General features: G+C 39.2%; 1 protein-coding gene across 1 annotated transcript in view; it reads right to left on the bottom strand.

Moving 5' to 3' along the window:
- The window catches only part of znf652 (zinc finger protein 652), an 86,707-nt gene extending 74,620 nt beyond the window's left edge, over positions 1–12,087 (bottom strand). The window contains 3 exon segments of the mRNA XM_063037067.1: positions 10,956–11,944; positions 11,947–12,054; positions 12,057–12,087. Of these exon segments, the coding sequence (XP_062893137.1) occupies positions 10,956–11,944; positions 11,947–12,054; positions 12,057–12,063 (1,104 nt within the window). The 5' untranslated portion in view covers positions 12,064–12,087.
- Between the last annotated feature and the right edge of the window lie 5,663 nt (positions 12,088–17,750).

Here is a 17,750-nt window from a genome sequence, read left to right as displayed (position 1 = left end):
TCAGAGGGATCTTGGGGTCAGAGTCCATAGGACACTCGAAGCAGCTGCACAGGTTGACTCCGTGGTTAAGAAGGCATATGGTGTATTGGCCTTCATCAATCATGGAATTGAGTTTAAGAGCCGAGAGGTAATGTTGCAGCTATATAGGACCATGGTCAGACCCCACTTGGAGGACTGTGCTCAGTTCTGGTTGCCTCACTACAGGAAGGATGTGGAAGCCATAGGAAGGGTGCAGAGGAGATTTACAAGGATGTTCCCTGGATGGGGAGCATGCCTTATGAGAATAGGTTGAGTGAACTCGGCCTTTTCTCCTTGGAGCGATGGAGGATGAGAGGAGACCTGATAGAGGTATATAAGATGATAAGAAGCATTGATCCTGTGGATAGTCAGAGGCTTTTTCCCAGGGCTGAAATGGTTGCCACAAGAGGACACAGGTTTAAGGTGCTGGGGAGTAGATACAGAGGAGATGTCGGGGTAAGTTTTTTTTACGCAGAGTGTGGTGAGTGCGTGGAATGGGTTGCTGGCAACAGTGGAGGAGGCGGATACGATAGGGTCTTTTAAGAGACTTTTGGATAGGTACATGGAGCTTAGAAAAATAGAGGGCTATAGGTAAGCCTAGTAATTTCTAAGGTAGGGACATGTTCGGCACAACTCTGTGGGCCGAAGGGCCTGTATTGTGCTGTAGGTTTTCTATGTTTTTCTATTGCTCATTCTCGCAATCCATCCAAGTCTTTTTCCAGACCCGCCATCATCCACAAACTTGGCCACAAAGCCACCAATTCCATCATTCAGATCATTAACATATAACATGAAAAGTAGCGGACCCAACACACATCCTTGCAGAACATCACTAGTCACTGGCAGCCAACCAGTAAAGGCCCCTTTATTCCCATGTAGCCTTCTGCCAGAGAGTCAATCTTCTGTCCATGCTAGTACCACTCCTGTAATACCACAGACTCCCATCTTGTTTAGCAGCCTCGTGTGCAGCACCTTGTCAAAGGCCTTCTGAAAATCCAATTAAAAGTACTATTTTGTTACTCAAGGGAATGCCAACAATAACTAACTGATTGGGCAGAATTGTAGCAGCTCTCGTGCACAATCCACATTTTTAAATATAGTTAACTTTTTGTTCCCCAAGTTCTGGAAAATTGCAATATGATGCAAAACATGTGATAAATCAGCCCATCACCCTTGTATAGGCCCATGGTGGACCAAATTAATTCCATTCCTTTGCTCTATGCATTGCCTTACAATTTTATGTCTGGCACTATTTATCCAATATCAATTCAATGTCAGTAACAAACCTTTCAACAATCTTTTGCCAAAGAATTCTAGATTACAACATTTTACTGTATAAAAATGTTTCTTTAGGTTGCTTGCACTTCTGTAAATGACCTGTCAATTGTCCCCCTGATTAAAATATGTGCAACTCCAGACAGTTTATGTCAATTTAAAATTGATCAAATTTGTTCAGCATGGAGACTGACCTCATCTTCACCAGCCTTTCCAAATAACTGAACAGCGTCATTTCCACCAATTTTTTTTATTTAAAAAAAATCACAACTGTGGCTTAACTTCATTTGAGGTGTGAAGAAACTTGGGATGTCACCAAAGTCTCTAGCAAAGTTCTACAGAGGTACAATAGAAACCCATTCTGACTGGCTGAGTCACAGCATGGTGTGAATACTACAACGTACAGGATCGCAAGAGGCTGCTGAAGGTTGTCAACTCAGCCAACTCCACCACAAGGACAATCCTCCCCACCAAGGACAACTTCAAGAAACAGTACCTCAAAGCAGTGCCATCCATTATTAAAGGCACCCACCATCTGGAACATGCCCTCTTCACATTAGAGGTGGTGGTTCAGGAGTCTGAGACCCACACTAAACATTTTAAGAACAATTTCTTTCTCTCTGCTGTCAGATTTCTGAATAGCCCATGAACCCAACCTTGTTATTCATCTGTTACACTACCTAATTTTGGAACTTGGGAGTAATTTTTTATGTCTGGCACTGTACTACTGCCACAAAACAAGGGATTTCACAGCATGTCAGATGTCAGTGATATAAACTTGATTCTGATCCTTAGCGAGGTGTTACTTCAATCCTGAAGTGCAATACGCAAAAGTGCTCTCGATGACAATCATCATTTTATAAATATTTCCCGCATTGTCTGTTTTCAACATTCTGATTATCAAATCTTTGTATGCATTTTCTAATGATTATTACCTCTTTGGTTTCCATTTGGAGGATCAAATTTAAAATGTACACTAATGAACTAAAACATGGCAAAGCAAATTGTATTCACATTAAAAATATTTATAAAAAGCCCAGCACCAATGAGGAAAGATATTTTATAATTTCAACAACACATTCAGGCAAGTTGGATTTTCTTAGATTGGAAACTGCATCATAGATTTAGGACATCTACTGGATTCTCAGATAAAAGAAAATTAGAACCAAAAATAAAGACTTTTTTTTTCCTGCAGCTAAAAGTTGTAATGCAGTTTTCTATTTCAGGCATTATACTGCTAGATGCTTGTGAAAGCAAGTAATCATCAGCAAATGATTAAGTTCAGAATATTTCGACTTATTACATTGATCACTTATCTGGAGTAGGATATCAGCACCAGAGTAACTAAATCTGCTAATTTCACCAAATTGTGCACCCGTGTAAAACAAAAACTGAACAGACTGGAGAAGTAGATAGGCATGTGGCATCTAATTAATTCTGACAAATGTAGAGTAATGCACACGATAGATATTCAGGAGAACAAAAACAAAGAATTTAAGAGTCCTCCTAACTCCTTCCTCATCTTTACAATGGATTCAGAAACTCACATTCTGAAATACTCTGTGCCATTTGAACAACAACCACATTGGTTTAGAACTGAAATTAGGAACAATTTGCAGGCTAAGTAAGGCAGATTTCCCTCTCAAAGGATGTTAGTTACCTACTTTTATTTAAAACGCCAAATCAGATTGCTTAATATTTGTTTTATTTCTGTCAACTATTTATTTTAAATTGAATTAATGTTCTCAGTTATCATGGTGGTATTTGAATCACTTCTAAGGATTTCAGACATGACCAATGACTGGCTGCCTGATCTGCTGAGTTTCCAGCATTTTTGTTCTCCTGAATATTAGATCAGGCCCCTGGTTACTGGTTTAATTGTGCATTGGATGCCACAAAGATGGTTCCAACAACTCAGAAAAGCCTGGTCCAGGCTTGCAAAGAACAATGTCTACGTTGAACATTTTTTTATTACTAAGGGCCACAAAGATCATCCAGGGACAGTCAGCATTCTTTTAACCCTCCATGATTACTTTTTTTTAAAAAAAGACTCTCAAACTGTGATGGATATTCACTTTCCAGGGCCTGAGAGGCTTATTGCTAAACTCAACTTTCTAGCACAGTGGCATGACCTTTCTGAAGGGTCAGAGTTGCTGGCAATAGTTAAACTTTTAACCAATATTCTTTGCTCAGCTTTTTGTCGTAAACAAGAATAATTCTCATGTTCTTAATGTAAATTGCAATCAGCAATCAGTTTGAAGTTGGATGCATAGTTTTGCAATGTTACAGAATACAGGCAGATAGCTCACAGCAGTTGGCTGTCTGCTAAGAGATCTGCTTTGCAAAATGAAGTGACCAAGAGACTTCTTGTCTGCATTAACCAAACGCAAGACAATGGGGTTATGTCACTTAGTACATCAAACACGGTTACAAGTTGGGATGAGTGTGAACTCAGAGGGTCAGCTCTCATAGCATTAATTGTAGATGTTTAGGATCTCTGTTGCCAGAACCTTTTAAGACCATCTGTATGAGTTACTTTGTCCTAGCAGAGGTATCTGGAAAAAAATCATATGCAGATGATGTCATTTAGTAGAAAATTGTATAATTATCACACGCATTGGGGATTGTTAGGAATGATAAGGAGAATTGACAGAAAGAACTAGAATTCATTCCTCAACCTTCAGTTTCTGCGATGGATGACTCATTCATCTGCAACTTGTTGGTATATTCTTCTAGTTCTTAAGAATTGTACCTGTGCTTGGAAATCCTTAATAGTTTATAAATCTTTTGTAATTTGTAAATATTTTATAGATTCGAAATTCTCTGAGAGTTAAATGTATGTCAAGAACTATTTGCCTAAATTTAAATGTATATAATAAAAAATAAAATAACTGTTTCAACTACTTCATTAGCTGGAAGCATCTTCTCCTTGGTTGGGGGGAAAAAAGCTCAAGCGGTGAATATTAGCAGCTAAAACCTCAGCAAAGAGGCTAGGCAGGGAAGTTAGTCCTTGAAGAGTAGGCGGATATAGCATAACCCCCCCTATAGTGCACGGAGTCTTGTCATCTTCAGAAGTTTTCGGATGACTCTGCCATAGTTGGATGCATCAGCAAGGGAGATGAGGCTGAGTACAGGGCTACAGTAGGAAACTTTGTCACATGGTGTGAGTAGAATTATCTGCAGCTTAATGTGAAAAAGACTAAGGAGCTGGTGGTAGACCTGAGGAGAGCTAAGGTACCGGTGACCCCTGTTTCCATCCAGGGGGTCAGTGTGGACATGGTGGAGGATTACAAATACCTGGGGATACGAATTGACAATAAACTGGACTGGTCTAAGAACACTGAGGCTGTCTACAAGAAGGGTCAGAGCCGTCTCTATTTCCTGAGGAGACTGAGGTCCTTTAACATCTGCCGGATGATGCTGAGGATGTTCTACGAGTCTGTGGTGGCCAGTGCGATCATGTTTGTTGTTGTGTGCTGGGGCAGCAGGCTGAGGGTGGTAGACACCAACAGAATCATCAAACTCATTCGTAAGGCCAGTGATGTTGTGGGGATGGAACTGGACTCTCTCACGGTGGTGTCTGAAAAGAGGATGCTGTCTAAGTTGCATGCCATCTTGGTCAATGTCTTCCATCCACTACATAATGTACTGGGTGGGCACAGGAGTACATTCAGCCAGAGACTCATTCCACTGAGATGCAACACAGAGCGTCATAGGAAGTCATTCCTGCCTGTGGCCATCAAACTTTACAACTCCTCCCTTGGAGGGTCAGACATCCTGAGCCTGGCTGGTCCTGGACTTATTTCATAATTTACTGGCATAATTTACATATTACTATTTAACTATTTATGGTTCTATTACTATTTATTATTTATGGAGCAACTGTAACAAAAACCCATTTCCCCCGGGATTAATAAAGTATGACTATGACTATGACTACTAGTGAGGGTACCCTTAGATATCCAGAATCAGAAAGGGATTAAAATAACTTGAGTTTAGGGCTTTGTGGACAGGGAACCCAATACTATCACAAAACTTCCCTGCTACTTCCAACAAACTCTGTACTTATCTCTAAATCTGTTCTTGCACCCCTATTGTTTACAATCCCATTATTCTTCCTACTAAAATGTAACACTTCACATCTTTACCATTAAATTTTATTTAGTTCTTATCCTCCCAGCCTGTATACATCTCCTCACAGTTCACAAAACCTCCTTGTTACCTCTAAATATGAGGAATGTAGGGCACAATTTCTAGATCAAGTCATTAGCAAAACAATTAGAAGTAGCAATCTAGGTATATGGTGACACACATGTACTTTAATAATAAATTTACTTTGAACTTTGAGGTACTGGCCATTGGAGAAAATGCGTGTCTTCCCCCGTCTGAAAAGCATTTTCTCATGGCTATATTATTTCCTGTTACTTTGCCACTTTCTACCCAACCTGCCTCAGTCTCCTTTATTTCATAATTTTCAATTTTAACAAATGTATGTGGCACCTGATCAAATTATTTTTAGAAAGCTTCAGCGAAGGAAATGTGGTTAATATAGTGTACATGAGCTTCTATTACTACAGCAAAAGAATTTGCTCATGTCACTTAGACACAATTTGCCTTTAAATTCTTGCCAGCTTTCTCTAATTCACATGTCCAAATGACTACTGTTTCCATTCCCGTTTATTTATTTATTTAAAAAGGGTCATACTGATCAGCCAAACTCATTGGCAATCAGAGGGGCATATCTATATCGTGCATTTGGCCCATGTCCCCCCATTCCTTCTTTATCTATGTACCTGTCCAAATGTTTTTCTGAATGCTGTGACGATACCTACCCCTATTACTTCTTCTGGCAGCTTATTCCACATACCCACCACCCTGTGTGTAAACATGTCCCTCAAATCTCCCTTAAATCTTTCCTTCTCATCTTAAACCCATATCCTCTATACTATCCTACCCTGAGGAAAAAAAGACTACCCCCCATAATTTTTATAAACCTCTATATGGTCACCCGTCAGCTTCCTGCACTCCAGTGAGAACAATTTCAGCCTATCAAATCTTTCCTCGCAAATAAAGATTTCCATTCCAAGCAATATCCTGGTGAAACACTTCTGTACTCTTTCTAATGGTACCATATACATTCTATCACGTGGTGACTAAACTACACACTATGCAGCCTAACCAATGTCCCTATTATTACAGTCAATACCCCAGCCTATAAAGGCAAGAAGAAAAAAAATTTCACTACCCAATCGGCCTGCATTGCCATTGTCAGGGAGTTATGAACTTGTTTCCCAATGTCATTCTGTATATTAATGCTAAGGTTCCTGCCAGTTACTGTACATGTCCAGCCAATATTAGATGACCTAAAATACATAACCTCACACTTGTTTGGATTAAATCTCAATTGCCACCTGTTTGCCCAACTTTCCAGCCCATCTATGTTCCTCTGTATCCTTGGGCAACCACTGTAGCTATCCACAACTCCACAAATATTTGCATCATCAGATCACAGACAGTCATTACTACAGTGGCATGCAAAAGTTTGAGCACCCCTGGTCAAAATTTCTGTTACTGTGAATAGTTAAGCGTGCAGAAGATGAACTGATCTCCAAAAGTCATAAAGTTAAAGATGAAACATTCTTTTCAACATTTTAAGCGAGATTAGTGTATTATTTTTGTTTTGTACAATTTTAGAGTGAAAAAAAGGAAAGGAGCACCATGCAAAAGTTTGGGCACCCCATGAGATGAGCTCTCAGATAACTTTTACCAAGGTCTCAGACCTTAATTAGCTTGTCAGGGCTATGGCTTGTTCACAGTCATCGTTAGGAAAGGCCAGGTGATGCAAATTTCAAAGCTTTATAAATACCCTGACTCCTCAAACCTTGTCCCAACAATCAGCAGCCATGGGCTCCTCTAAGTAGCTGCCTAGTACTCTGAAAATTAAAATAAATGATGCCCACAAAGCAGGAGAAGGCTATAAGAAGATAGCAAAGCGTTTTCAGGTAGCCATTTCCTCAGTTTGTAATGTAAGTAAGAAATGGCAGTTAACAGGAACGGTGGAGGTCAAGTTAAGGTCTGGAAGACCAAGGAAACTTTCCGAGAGAACTGCTCGTAGGATTGCTAGAGAGGAAAATCAAAACCTCCGTTTGACTGCAAAAGACCATCAGGAAGACTTAGCAGACTCTGGAGTGGTGGTGCACTGTTCTACTGTGCAGTGACACCTGCACAAATATGACCTTAATGGAAGAGTCATCAGAACCTTTCCTGCTTCTTCACCACAAAATTCAGCATCAAAAGTTTGCAAAGGAACATCTAAACAAGCCTGATGCATTTTGGAAACAAGTCCTTTGGACTGATGAAGTTACAATAGAACTTTTTGGCCAGAATGAGCAAAGGTATGTTTGGAGAAAAAAGGGTGCAGAATTTCATGAAAAGAACACCTCTCCAACTGTTAAGCATGGGGGTGGATCAATCATGCTTTGGGCTTGTGTTGCAGCCAGTGGCACAGGGAACATTTCACTGGTAGAGGGAAGAATGAATTCAATTAAATACCAGCAAATTCTGGAAGCAAACATCACACTGTCTGTAAAAAAGCTGAAGATGAAAAGAGGATGGCTTCTGCAACAGGATAATGATCCTAAACACACCTCAAAATCCACAATAGACTACCTCAAGAGGCACAAGCTGAAGGTTTTGCCATGGGCCTCACAGTCTCCTGACCTAAACATCATCGAAAATCTGTGGATAGACCTCAAAAGAGCAGTGCATGCAAGATGGCCCAAGAATCTCACAGAACTAGAAGCCTTTTGCAAGGAAGAATAGGCAAACAAGAATTGAAAGACTCTTAGCTGGCTACAGAAAGCATTTACAAGCTGTGATACTTGCCAAAGCGGGTGGTACTAAGTACTGACCATGCAGGGTGCCCAAACTTTTGCTTCGGGCTCTTTTCCTTTTTTGTTATTTTGAAACTGTAAAAGATGGAAATAAAAAAGTAATCTTGCTTAAAATATTAAAGAAATATTGTCATCTTTAACTTTATGCCTTTTGGAAATCAGGTCATTTTTTACTTGCTTAGCTATTCACAGTAACAGAAATTTTGTCCAGTGGTGCCCAAGTTTTTGCATGCCACTGTATATAACAATTAAAGTCCTAGCACCAATCCCAATCACTGGTTACAGACTTCCAGTCGGAAAAAACCCTCGACCACTACCCTCTGCTTCCCATCACTGAGCCTATTTTGGATCCAGTTTCTAGATCAGTGGTCCCCAACCACCGAGGCACGGACTGGTACTGGGCCGCAAAGCATATGCTACCAGGCCGTGAGGAAACGATATGAGTCAGCTGCACATTTCCTCATTCCCTGTCACGCACTGTTGAACTTGAACATAGGGTTGCCAACTGTCCCATATTTGCTGGGACATCCCGTATATTGGGCTAAATTGGTTTGTCCCTCACAGGGCCGCCTTTGTTCTGTATTTCCCCCGCTAAGGTAGAGCGTTCCTATGAAACCTTTCGTGCCGAAATGGCATAAAGCGAAGAAGTAATTACCATTAATTTATATGGGAAAAATTTTTGAGCATTCCCAGACCCAAAAAATAACTTAACAGATCATACCAAATAACACATAATATTGACTCTCTCACGGTGGTGTCTGAAAAGAGGATGCTGTCTAAGTTGCGAGCCATCTTGGACAATGTCTCCCATCCACTACATAATGTACTGGGTGGGCACAGGAGTACATTCAGCCAGAGACTCATTCCGCCGAGATGCAACACAGAGCATCATAGGAAGTCATTCCTGCCTGTGGCCATCGAACTTTACAACTCCTCCCTTGGAGGGTCAGACACCCTGAGCCTATAGGCTGGTCCTGGACTCATTTCCTGGTGTAATTTACATATTACTATTTAATTATTTATGATTCTATTACTATTTATTATTTGTGGTGCAACTGTAACAAAAACCAATTTCCCCCGAGATCAATAAAGTATGACTATGACATAAAACCTAAAATAACACTAACATATAGTAAGAGCAGGAATGATATGATAAATACACAGCCTATATAAAGTAGAAATAATGTATGTACAGTGTAGTCTGGAAGATGAAGGCAAAACCAATTCGTGGAGGAAAAAAATCGGCATGTACGCGCATACGCACATTACATGTGCACGTCACGCATGCGCCCATAGGTGCCCACACAAGGCTTCATGGTCATGGTAGTCTTTCCTGGGGTAAAGTGTCCCGGGATTTGACTGCTACTTTTGTCCCTTATTTGGGAGTGAGAAAGTTGGCAACCCTAACTGTAAAAGACATGTTGAGGTGAGTTTAACCCTAATTGAACACCAACCTCCCCCCACCCCGGTCAGCCAGTCCGCAAGAATATTGTCAATATTAAACCGGTCCGCGGTGCAAAAAAGGTTGGGGACCCCTGTTCTAAATTGTTCTCTACAAGGAAAACAACTCATCGACGATACCAACGTAGAAGGAGAGACCGTTTCGCTGAGCCCGCCAGAAGCAGGATCTCCCAGTGGCCATCCATCTTAATTCCACTTGCCATTCCGATATGTCAATCCATGGCCTTCTCTATTGTCGCAATGAGGCCACACTTAGGTTGGAGGAACAATACCTTATAATCCATCTGGGTAGCCTCCAACTTCTGGTAATGCTCCTCCTTCACCATTCCCCATCCTCTTTTCCCTCTCTCACCTTATCTCCTTGCCTGCCCATCGCCTCCCTCTTTTGCTTTCTTTCACGGCCTTCTGTTCTCTCCTATCAGACTCCCCCTTCTCCAAACCTGTATCTCTTTCACCAATTAACTTCCCAGTTCTTTATTTCATCCTTCCCTCTCTTAGTTTCACCTATCACCTTGCATTTCTCTCTCCCCTACCCCCACCCTTTAACTCTACACCTCATCTTTTTTTCTTCAGTCCTGCTGAAGGATCATTGACTGTGCTTTTTTACCATAGATGCTGCCTGGCCTGCTGAGTTCTTCCAGCATTTTGTGCGTGTTTCTCTGTCAAGGTTAATCTGATTACCTTGTGGTTCCTTGTTTCACCTCTACAGCTACACTCAAACATTTTCAAATTGCCAACCTGCAAACAATCCATTTATTCTTGCTGTTCATTAACGTGTTATCACTAAGTTATTACTTCAGTTCCACAAAGCTATTCTTGGGTGATGATCTCTTCAAGTCATTTTTATTTCAAGTAGTATATGAAAATAAATTTATATTTTAGGATTAGTTACTTATTGTGTTTTGAGATCTGTATAAGGGCATGTTAAAACTACTGCAACAGAGGAAGGAATCAAGTGCATCCTCTACTCCATAGAGATGTCATTTCAACAATGGAGATAATGTTGGTAACAACTAGGTCTGATTCCACCTGCATGTAGTTGATGGGAAAGGTTAATAACCCATTGATCTATCCATGAACACCCAACTCAATTAATACTACAGCACTGTTGGATTATCAGCGAGTCATTTCACTTCAGTCGAAGTTAACTCTGCCTGGGATAAAACCTGTAAAGCTTGAAAACATGATGTATATCCTTCAAAGAAGCAAATCCTGAAAGAAATATCTTTTTTACAACTTCTGATGCTCCACTAGCTTCAAAATATGAAAACTTTATAATTTATTAACATTACAAAAGCTGTAGCCTACCTGAATATTCTTTTCACACTCAGTTTGCTGGTGAAGAACAAGTTCACTTTCCAACACAAATTTTTTTCCACACTTATCACATATCTGCATTCGACTGTGAGTCACAGTCATGTGTTTTTCAAGATACCAACGATTATTGAAGACTCTGGGACATTTTTCACAGGTGAGATTCTGCTTTTCTTCAATCTGCTTTTCTTTCTGTGTTGGAGGTCCAGAAACCTTATTTTTTTTCTTTCTCTGTTCAGGCAGCTGAATCTTTGTACTTTCTCTTAAAAAAGTTGTTTTTATTGCTTTCAATCTGGTTATTTCCTTAGGTTTGCCTTGTTTGATATCTTCTACTTCTTCATCATGTCCACCATCTTCTACGTCAACATCATCCTCATCATCATCACCCCCTTCATTTTCTGCATCACTTGAATCAACCATGGCTGATTTTTCAGAATGTGAAGCTACACCTTCTGTCCCTTTGGACACATGTAAAGTCTGATTATTAAGGTTCAGTTCAACAATGATTTGCTCCTGGTTATAAGAGCCTTGATCATCTGAGTCAGAGTCATTTGCATCTCCTCCCATTCCAGTAATTCCTTTACCATCTTCATAAAATGTTTGTTCTCTTGTTTTCAAATACCGTTTTGCCATTGTATTCTCAGCTTTCACCAGATAGGGTTTATTCCCTTCTCCAGGGCAAATCTTGGTTGACAGATCAAGTTCTCTGTCAGCATTGCTATAAATTTGAGGGGGGATCTGGGAGCCCTCCTGGGCCATTCCAGCAACAAATGGAGAGCTGTCAATCAGATTCTTGCAAGAGCTGACAACATTATTCATTTGAAGGTCCCTAACTAAAGTTACCACCTCCTGTTTATCACATGCATTCACATTAAGTCTAGATGTACAAATAAAGCATAGGATCTGCCTGAAAGCTGCCGACGTTAAGATCACAGTAATAAGTTCAAACTGCTGCAACCACTTGATCTGTGTGAAGATAATATAAAGAACCAGCTGAAAGCAGTCAGCGCTATTTTGTTAGAAATAAATGACTGTTTCTGTTTTATATTAATGTTGTCATCACAGAGATGAGGCTCAAACATGTGCTGCTCTGTTTGTCCATCAAACATGTATAACGAAAACTGATATTCTCCTGTAGAGGGTACCCAAAGGGAAGATAGAAATATATTCAATCTTTAGCTGCAATAAGAAGAAACAAAATTCTTGTTACCTGAAAAATCAGTAAAATTATTACAATTGGAATTTTGACAATAAATACAAGAATGTGAAAAAACCCAGCTTACAACCAAGTAACACACATCAAATTTGCTGGTGAACGCAGCAGGCCGGGCAGCATCTCTAGGAAGAGGTACAGTCGACGTTTCGGGCCGAGACTCTTCGTCAAGACTGACTGAAGGAAGAGCTAGTAAGAGAAATCTCTTACTAGCTCTTCCTTCAGTTACTCCTGACGAAGGGTCTCGGCCCGAAACGTCAACTGTACCTCTTCCTAGAGATGCTGCCTGGCCTGCTGCGTTCACCAGCAACTTTGATGTGTGTTGCTTGAATTTCCAGCATCTGCAGAATTCCTCGTGTTTGCGCTTACAACCAAATAATGACTTTAAGATACAGCATGTTTCTTCAAATACTATATCTATAGCTCCATCTCTAATTATCATATCGGGGTTGCTGGCTTGCAGTAAACCAGTTTCTTTTAATACTTCTTGTACAAGTCAATGCCATTAGTTTCAAAAGCATACAGCATCTCCAAATTAATGGGCACAATGCCATCATACTAAATGCTTTCAGTTTAATGCAATGAAGTTAATTATTCTACTACAATAATAAATCAAATGGAAGTTCCTTCAATACATTAATAACAAATGCAATAATTTGTTTTAGAAGGATAAAAACCAAATATGTTCATCTTGCACCACTGAAGCCTGTAAAATTGGAAGGCTAGGAACTCAAAATTAACATTGACACTTTCTCAAGTGTATGACACAGAAACCAATAGTATTGCAGAGATTAACCGTTATTCACTTCATGAAAAGCTGCATGAACTTTTGGATGATTTCGGTATATACATGTCTGATGAGGGAGAAGGAGAAGGTGAGGGTGGGCATTATTTTTTTTTAAACGCAAACATCATTAACAAAAAATATATATCCAATTCCCGATGCCAATTTTAAGCCCTTAATTTTAGCACAATAAAATAAATACATCTAACTACAGAAAAAATACTCAGAAGAAAGTTTCACCTCTATGTGGGGGTGCGTCGTGGGAAAGTGTCTTTACATATTCTGTTTCGACAAAATCAGGCCCCATACCTTGTAGATCACATCAAAGGAAGACAGTAATGACAATGGATAGCAGCAAAACTTACAAATCCTCAAGTGTTGGATCACATTGAATAGGGCAAACAGGTATTAAGAAAAATGGCATTCCAGATTACATTAACCTTTAATGACAAAACATTTACTTAAGCAAGGTCCTTTAAAGAAAATGATACAGAACCAATTGCAGTTTAAGTTTGCCAAGGAAATTATTGCAGTGTTCAATCTCTTACTAGCTCTTCTTTCAGTTAGTCCTGACGAAGGGTCTCGGCCCAAAACGTTGATTGTACCTCTTCCTAGAGACGCTGCCTGGCCTGCTGCGTTCACCAGCAACTTTTATGTGTGTTGCTTGAAATTCCAGCATCTGCAGATTTCCTCGTGTTACCTGCAAGTGGTGTGTTCTTTTTTAATAGACATTATAGCTCTTGAAATGGATAAGAATCAGGAACCTTGATCACAAAAATAGATACCAAAAAATGTAACTCGAAACTACAACTTATTGAAGCTAAACTGCTAATTGTTGTGACCAAGTCAGCAACCTGCTGACTGGAGTCTCACACAGATTTCCAGCTACTCCCACTTATATCGATTGTGACTCAATTGCAAGTGCTCATTAACCTTATTGTTAGGTTGTGCATTTCTCATCCCACTCTATAGATTTGACACAATCATGATTGGTAGTCTACTACTGAGTAAAAGGAGTTCTGAATTAGAGATGATGACATTAAATCAATGGTACCATTGCCTCTCAAGTACAAATCAACACTATTATACAGCCTTACCACTTGAAAGAAAATGATCCCAATCTCAGACCAAAACAGAATTACCATACTCATAAAAATTGCTGGTGAACGCAGCAGGCCAGGCAGCATCTATAGGAAGAGGTACAGTCGACGTTTCGGGCCAAGGCCCTTCGTCAGGACCAGATTCCAGCAACTGCAGATTTCCTCGTGTTTGAGAATTACCATACTGCTTTTTGTGGTGACTGATTATGTATAAACATCTATTACATTTTTCTTTACATTGTCCACCCATTAAGAATCCCTGAATTGCTGCAAAACATTTTGTCATGTCCCAAGGACATTAGAGCCTACAGATGTGAAGTCTGATTTTATTTTGGGCTCCAATTTTCTTCCTAGTGTTAGGATTACTAAAAAAGCAGAATAAAAGTTTAAAGAACTGATTTATGAACTGTAAATGCATAATCAATAGCTCTAGGAAGGCACAATTCGCCCCCATTCTATCGCTTGGGCCACTAACTACACTGAACTACTGTACAGAACCATTCTTTATTCTACAAATAGGACAAAAGTAGTGGAAACTGCAGCAGAATACCAAATTGATAATAATCTTAATACTGAAGTAAAGAGATTAGGATTTAAGCATTTACATGAGAAAGCAGAAGACATTAGGATTTAAGCATTTACATGAGAAAGCGGAAGACATTGAACAGCAGGCAATTGGCTACACTGCTTTTTAACATTTATTTTGCAAGATGTGAGTATCACTGGCAAGGCCAGCAATTATTGTTCATCATCAGCTGCCCATGCCCGACAGAAGATAGTGAAGTGCTATCTTCTTGAACTGTTTCAATTGTTATTTATGATGAAGACACTCTTATAATGTTGTTTGATAAAGAATTCCAGAATTGAGATGAAGGAATAGATGATCTACTTCCAAGCAAAAATAATGTGCAACTTTAAGGGATGTCACCGAGCTATGATTTTACTTTGTTTTGGCTGCCGCTGTCTTTGGTGTTCAGGGTCTTAGGTTTGGGAAACGTGGCAAGAGTGGCCTAGGCCAGTGGTTCTCAACATGGGCCCCCGGGGGCCTTGCCAGATTTTGTAGCAGGCATAAACAAATGTAATTTAATTTTGGAACCACAGAATTTGCATATATAATAGCGTTTAAAAATATTTGCTTACAAAATTAAATCTAGATTGGGTGGTGGATTCATTTGGAGTGAATGTGAATGATGTTGACACCACATTGAAAGAATGTCTGATTGACCTCTGTGCAGAGTGATAGAACAGCTCAAGCAAACTTCAAATGCAGCAAGGAAAATTTCTGAACAACTAGTGATATTCAAAATAGGTTTCCACAGCTCTGGGAGAAAGCGAAGTTGTTTTTAATTGGATTCTTATCAAGTCGAATGTGAGTTTAGTCAAGCTCTTCACCTGCCATCAAAAGACTGCCATCTTGATGTTGTGAAAACAGGTGATCTTTGATTATCTTTAACCAAGTTGCAACCAGATATTCAAAAGCTCATGAGTTTGCATCAGTCGCAGGATCTCACGAAATACCCAAAGTAATAACGTTAAGTGTTTTTTTGTTGTCGGTTGGAAGACAATAATATATATTACAAATAAAGTATCCTATTCAGAGCTTTGAAATAGTTTTTATTTTTCCATATACATCAGTAACATTATGCTTAACATATAATACCTAAAATCTGTTAAAATACAAATATTGACTGTATATTAGAACATTTAGTACAGTTGATAAAAAAAAATTAGCAATTAATGGAGACTTTGGAGGGTGGGATCCACAAAAGTAAATACCCTTTCCTGGTTTTATTAGTCATGTAATTAATTGTGGTCTCCTGCAAGTCTCCAATTTCCAGTGCCCACTACTCATCACCTTACCTTTATTAGACGCATAGGCTAACATGTTGCAATTCCCTGCATGAACCCCATGCATTTTTCATCCCAGTAAGACAATCCCTAAAATGTACATCCAAGATTTTTCTCACTTATCCCAATAACTCGAGGTACATTTTTGCATCAGGGCTTCATTAACAATTGAACTATGAATTTTCTAAGGAACACTTACTTTGTTAAAGATTCTAAAATAATTTGCCTGACTAATTAATTTTGATACTGAAAATAGCAGAACATTTGAACTCTGCTATCGAGTCTTTTGGTTGTCAAACCACCTGTTGGAATGCATATCACTGCAGACATCACAAGCATCAATTTCAGTTCAACTGTTCCATTTAGATTTAATTGATTGATTGGAAATACAGCACAGAATAGGCCCTTCAAGCCATGACAACCAGCAGTCCCCTGATTTAATTCTGGCCTAATCAGGGGACAATTTACAATGACTAATTAACCTACCAAACCAGTAGGTCTTTGGACTGTGTGAGAGAACCTACATAATCACAGGGAGAATGTACAAACTCCTTACAGGCCGCTTGCACTATAAAAGCATTGTGCTAACTACCACGCTACTGTGCTGCCCTAATATGACCATCTGTCAAAATTTTGAAATTTAGGAAGGAGATTGTGGGTCTTGATTATTAATACTGATTTCCTTCCTATATATTGGAAGTCATGAATCAGTTCTCAAATACATACTATCCTACATACAGCAAAACAACTGACTAGCATTGTTGAACTCAAATGGCATTAAAAAAGATGTAAGCAATCATTTTAGTGTTTCCAGAATTCATCTGTTGCCACAGGTGCAGAAGATGTACTACAGCAAACTTCAACTCTAATGTGTAAACCCAAAATTAAATAGACACATTCCAATGCATAGATTGATACTAACTGCTTCTGTATTAATACAGCCACTCAATTCTCAAAAACAGCACATTTCCCAAACTCATTTCTTTTTACATAAAACTTATCTATGTGTCTAGCTCATCTATAAGTTTTAAAAGAATTTTTTTTTTGAAATAGGATCATCAGTTTTTAGTTTTTCCTCAGGTTCATTATCATTGGCCATTACTATGTGGACTTCATTTCTTTCTTCATGTCTTGTATCTAGGTAAACAACAATATCCAAATATTGCACAAACAACTTTTATTCTGAGTGTGAGCTACTGAAATATAGAGCTCAATTTTCCACTCTTCAAAAATGGACTGAATGGTATTTTTCAAACATGAACCAATATGGTATTAATAACGGAAGATACAAAAAACTTGATATGCACATTAGCTTTTTTCTTACAATACAGCTTACCTTATCTATGGGGCAAACAGGACACCAATTGAAATTTAAAAAAAAAAATCAACTGTTCTATTACCTAGCCCATTACAGGAAATATAGTTGATCAACTCTGACAAGTTGATCTTTGGATAATATAAGCTTCCCAGTCATTTGAAACTATAAAGAAACAGAAGGTTATCCAAGCTCTCTCAGATCAGCAATAATATTATCAGTTTAGAGGCATCAATTTAAAAAATGAGTCTGCATGGCTCTTAAATTTCCATGAATAACATTTAACCAAACCAAAGTGCTTTGAGTAGCTGGCTATGGATCACATTAATTCCTATCTTTCTGTTACATTGGACCCTTTCCAATTTGCATATCACTCAAATCAGTCCAGCGATGATGCCATAGCTTCTGCACTCCACTGCGTCCCGTCTCACCTGGAAAGTGGTGCCTCATACACCAGGACGCTGTTTATCAACTTCAGTTTGGCATTTAATACGATCACTCCTCAGAAGCTGGTGGGTAAACTGGGTCT

Source organism: Mobula hypostoma, chromosome X1, assembly GCF_963921235.1.
Source record: "Mobula hypostoma chromosome X1, sMobHyp1.1, whole genome shotgun sequence".
NCBI classification, from domain to species: Eukaryota; Metazoa; Chordata; class Chondrichthyes; order Myliobatiformes; family Myliobatidae; genus Mobula; species Mobula hypostoma.
This window is presented reverse-complemented; position numbering and strand designations above follow the sequence as displayed.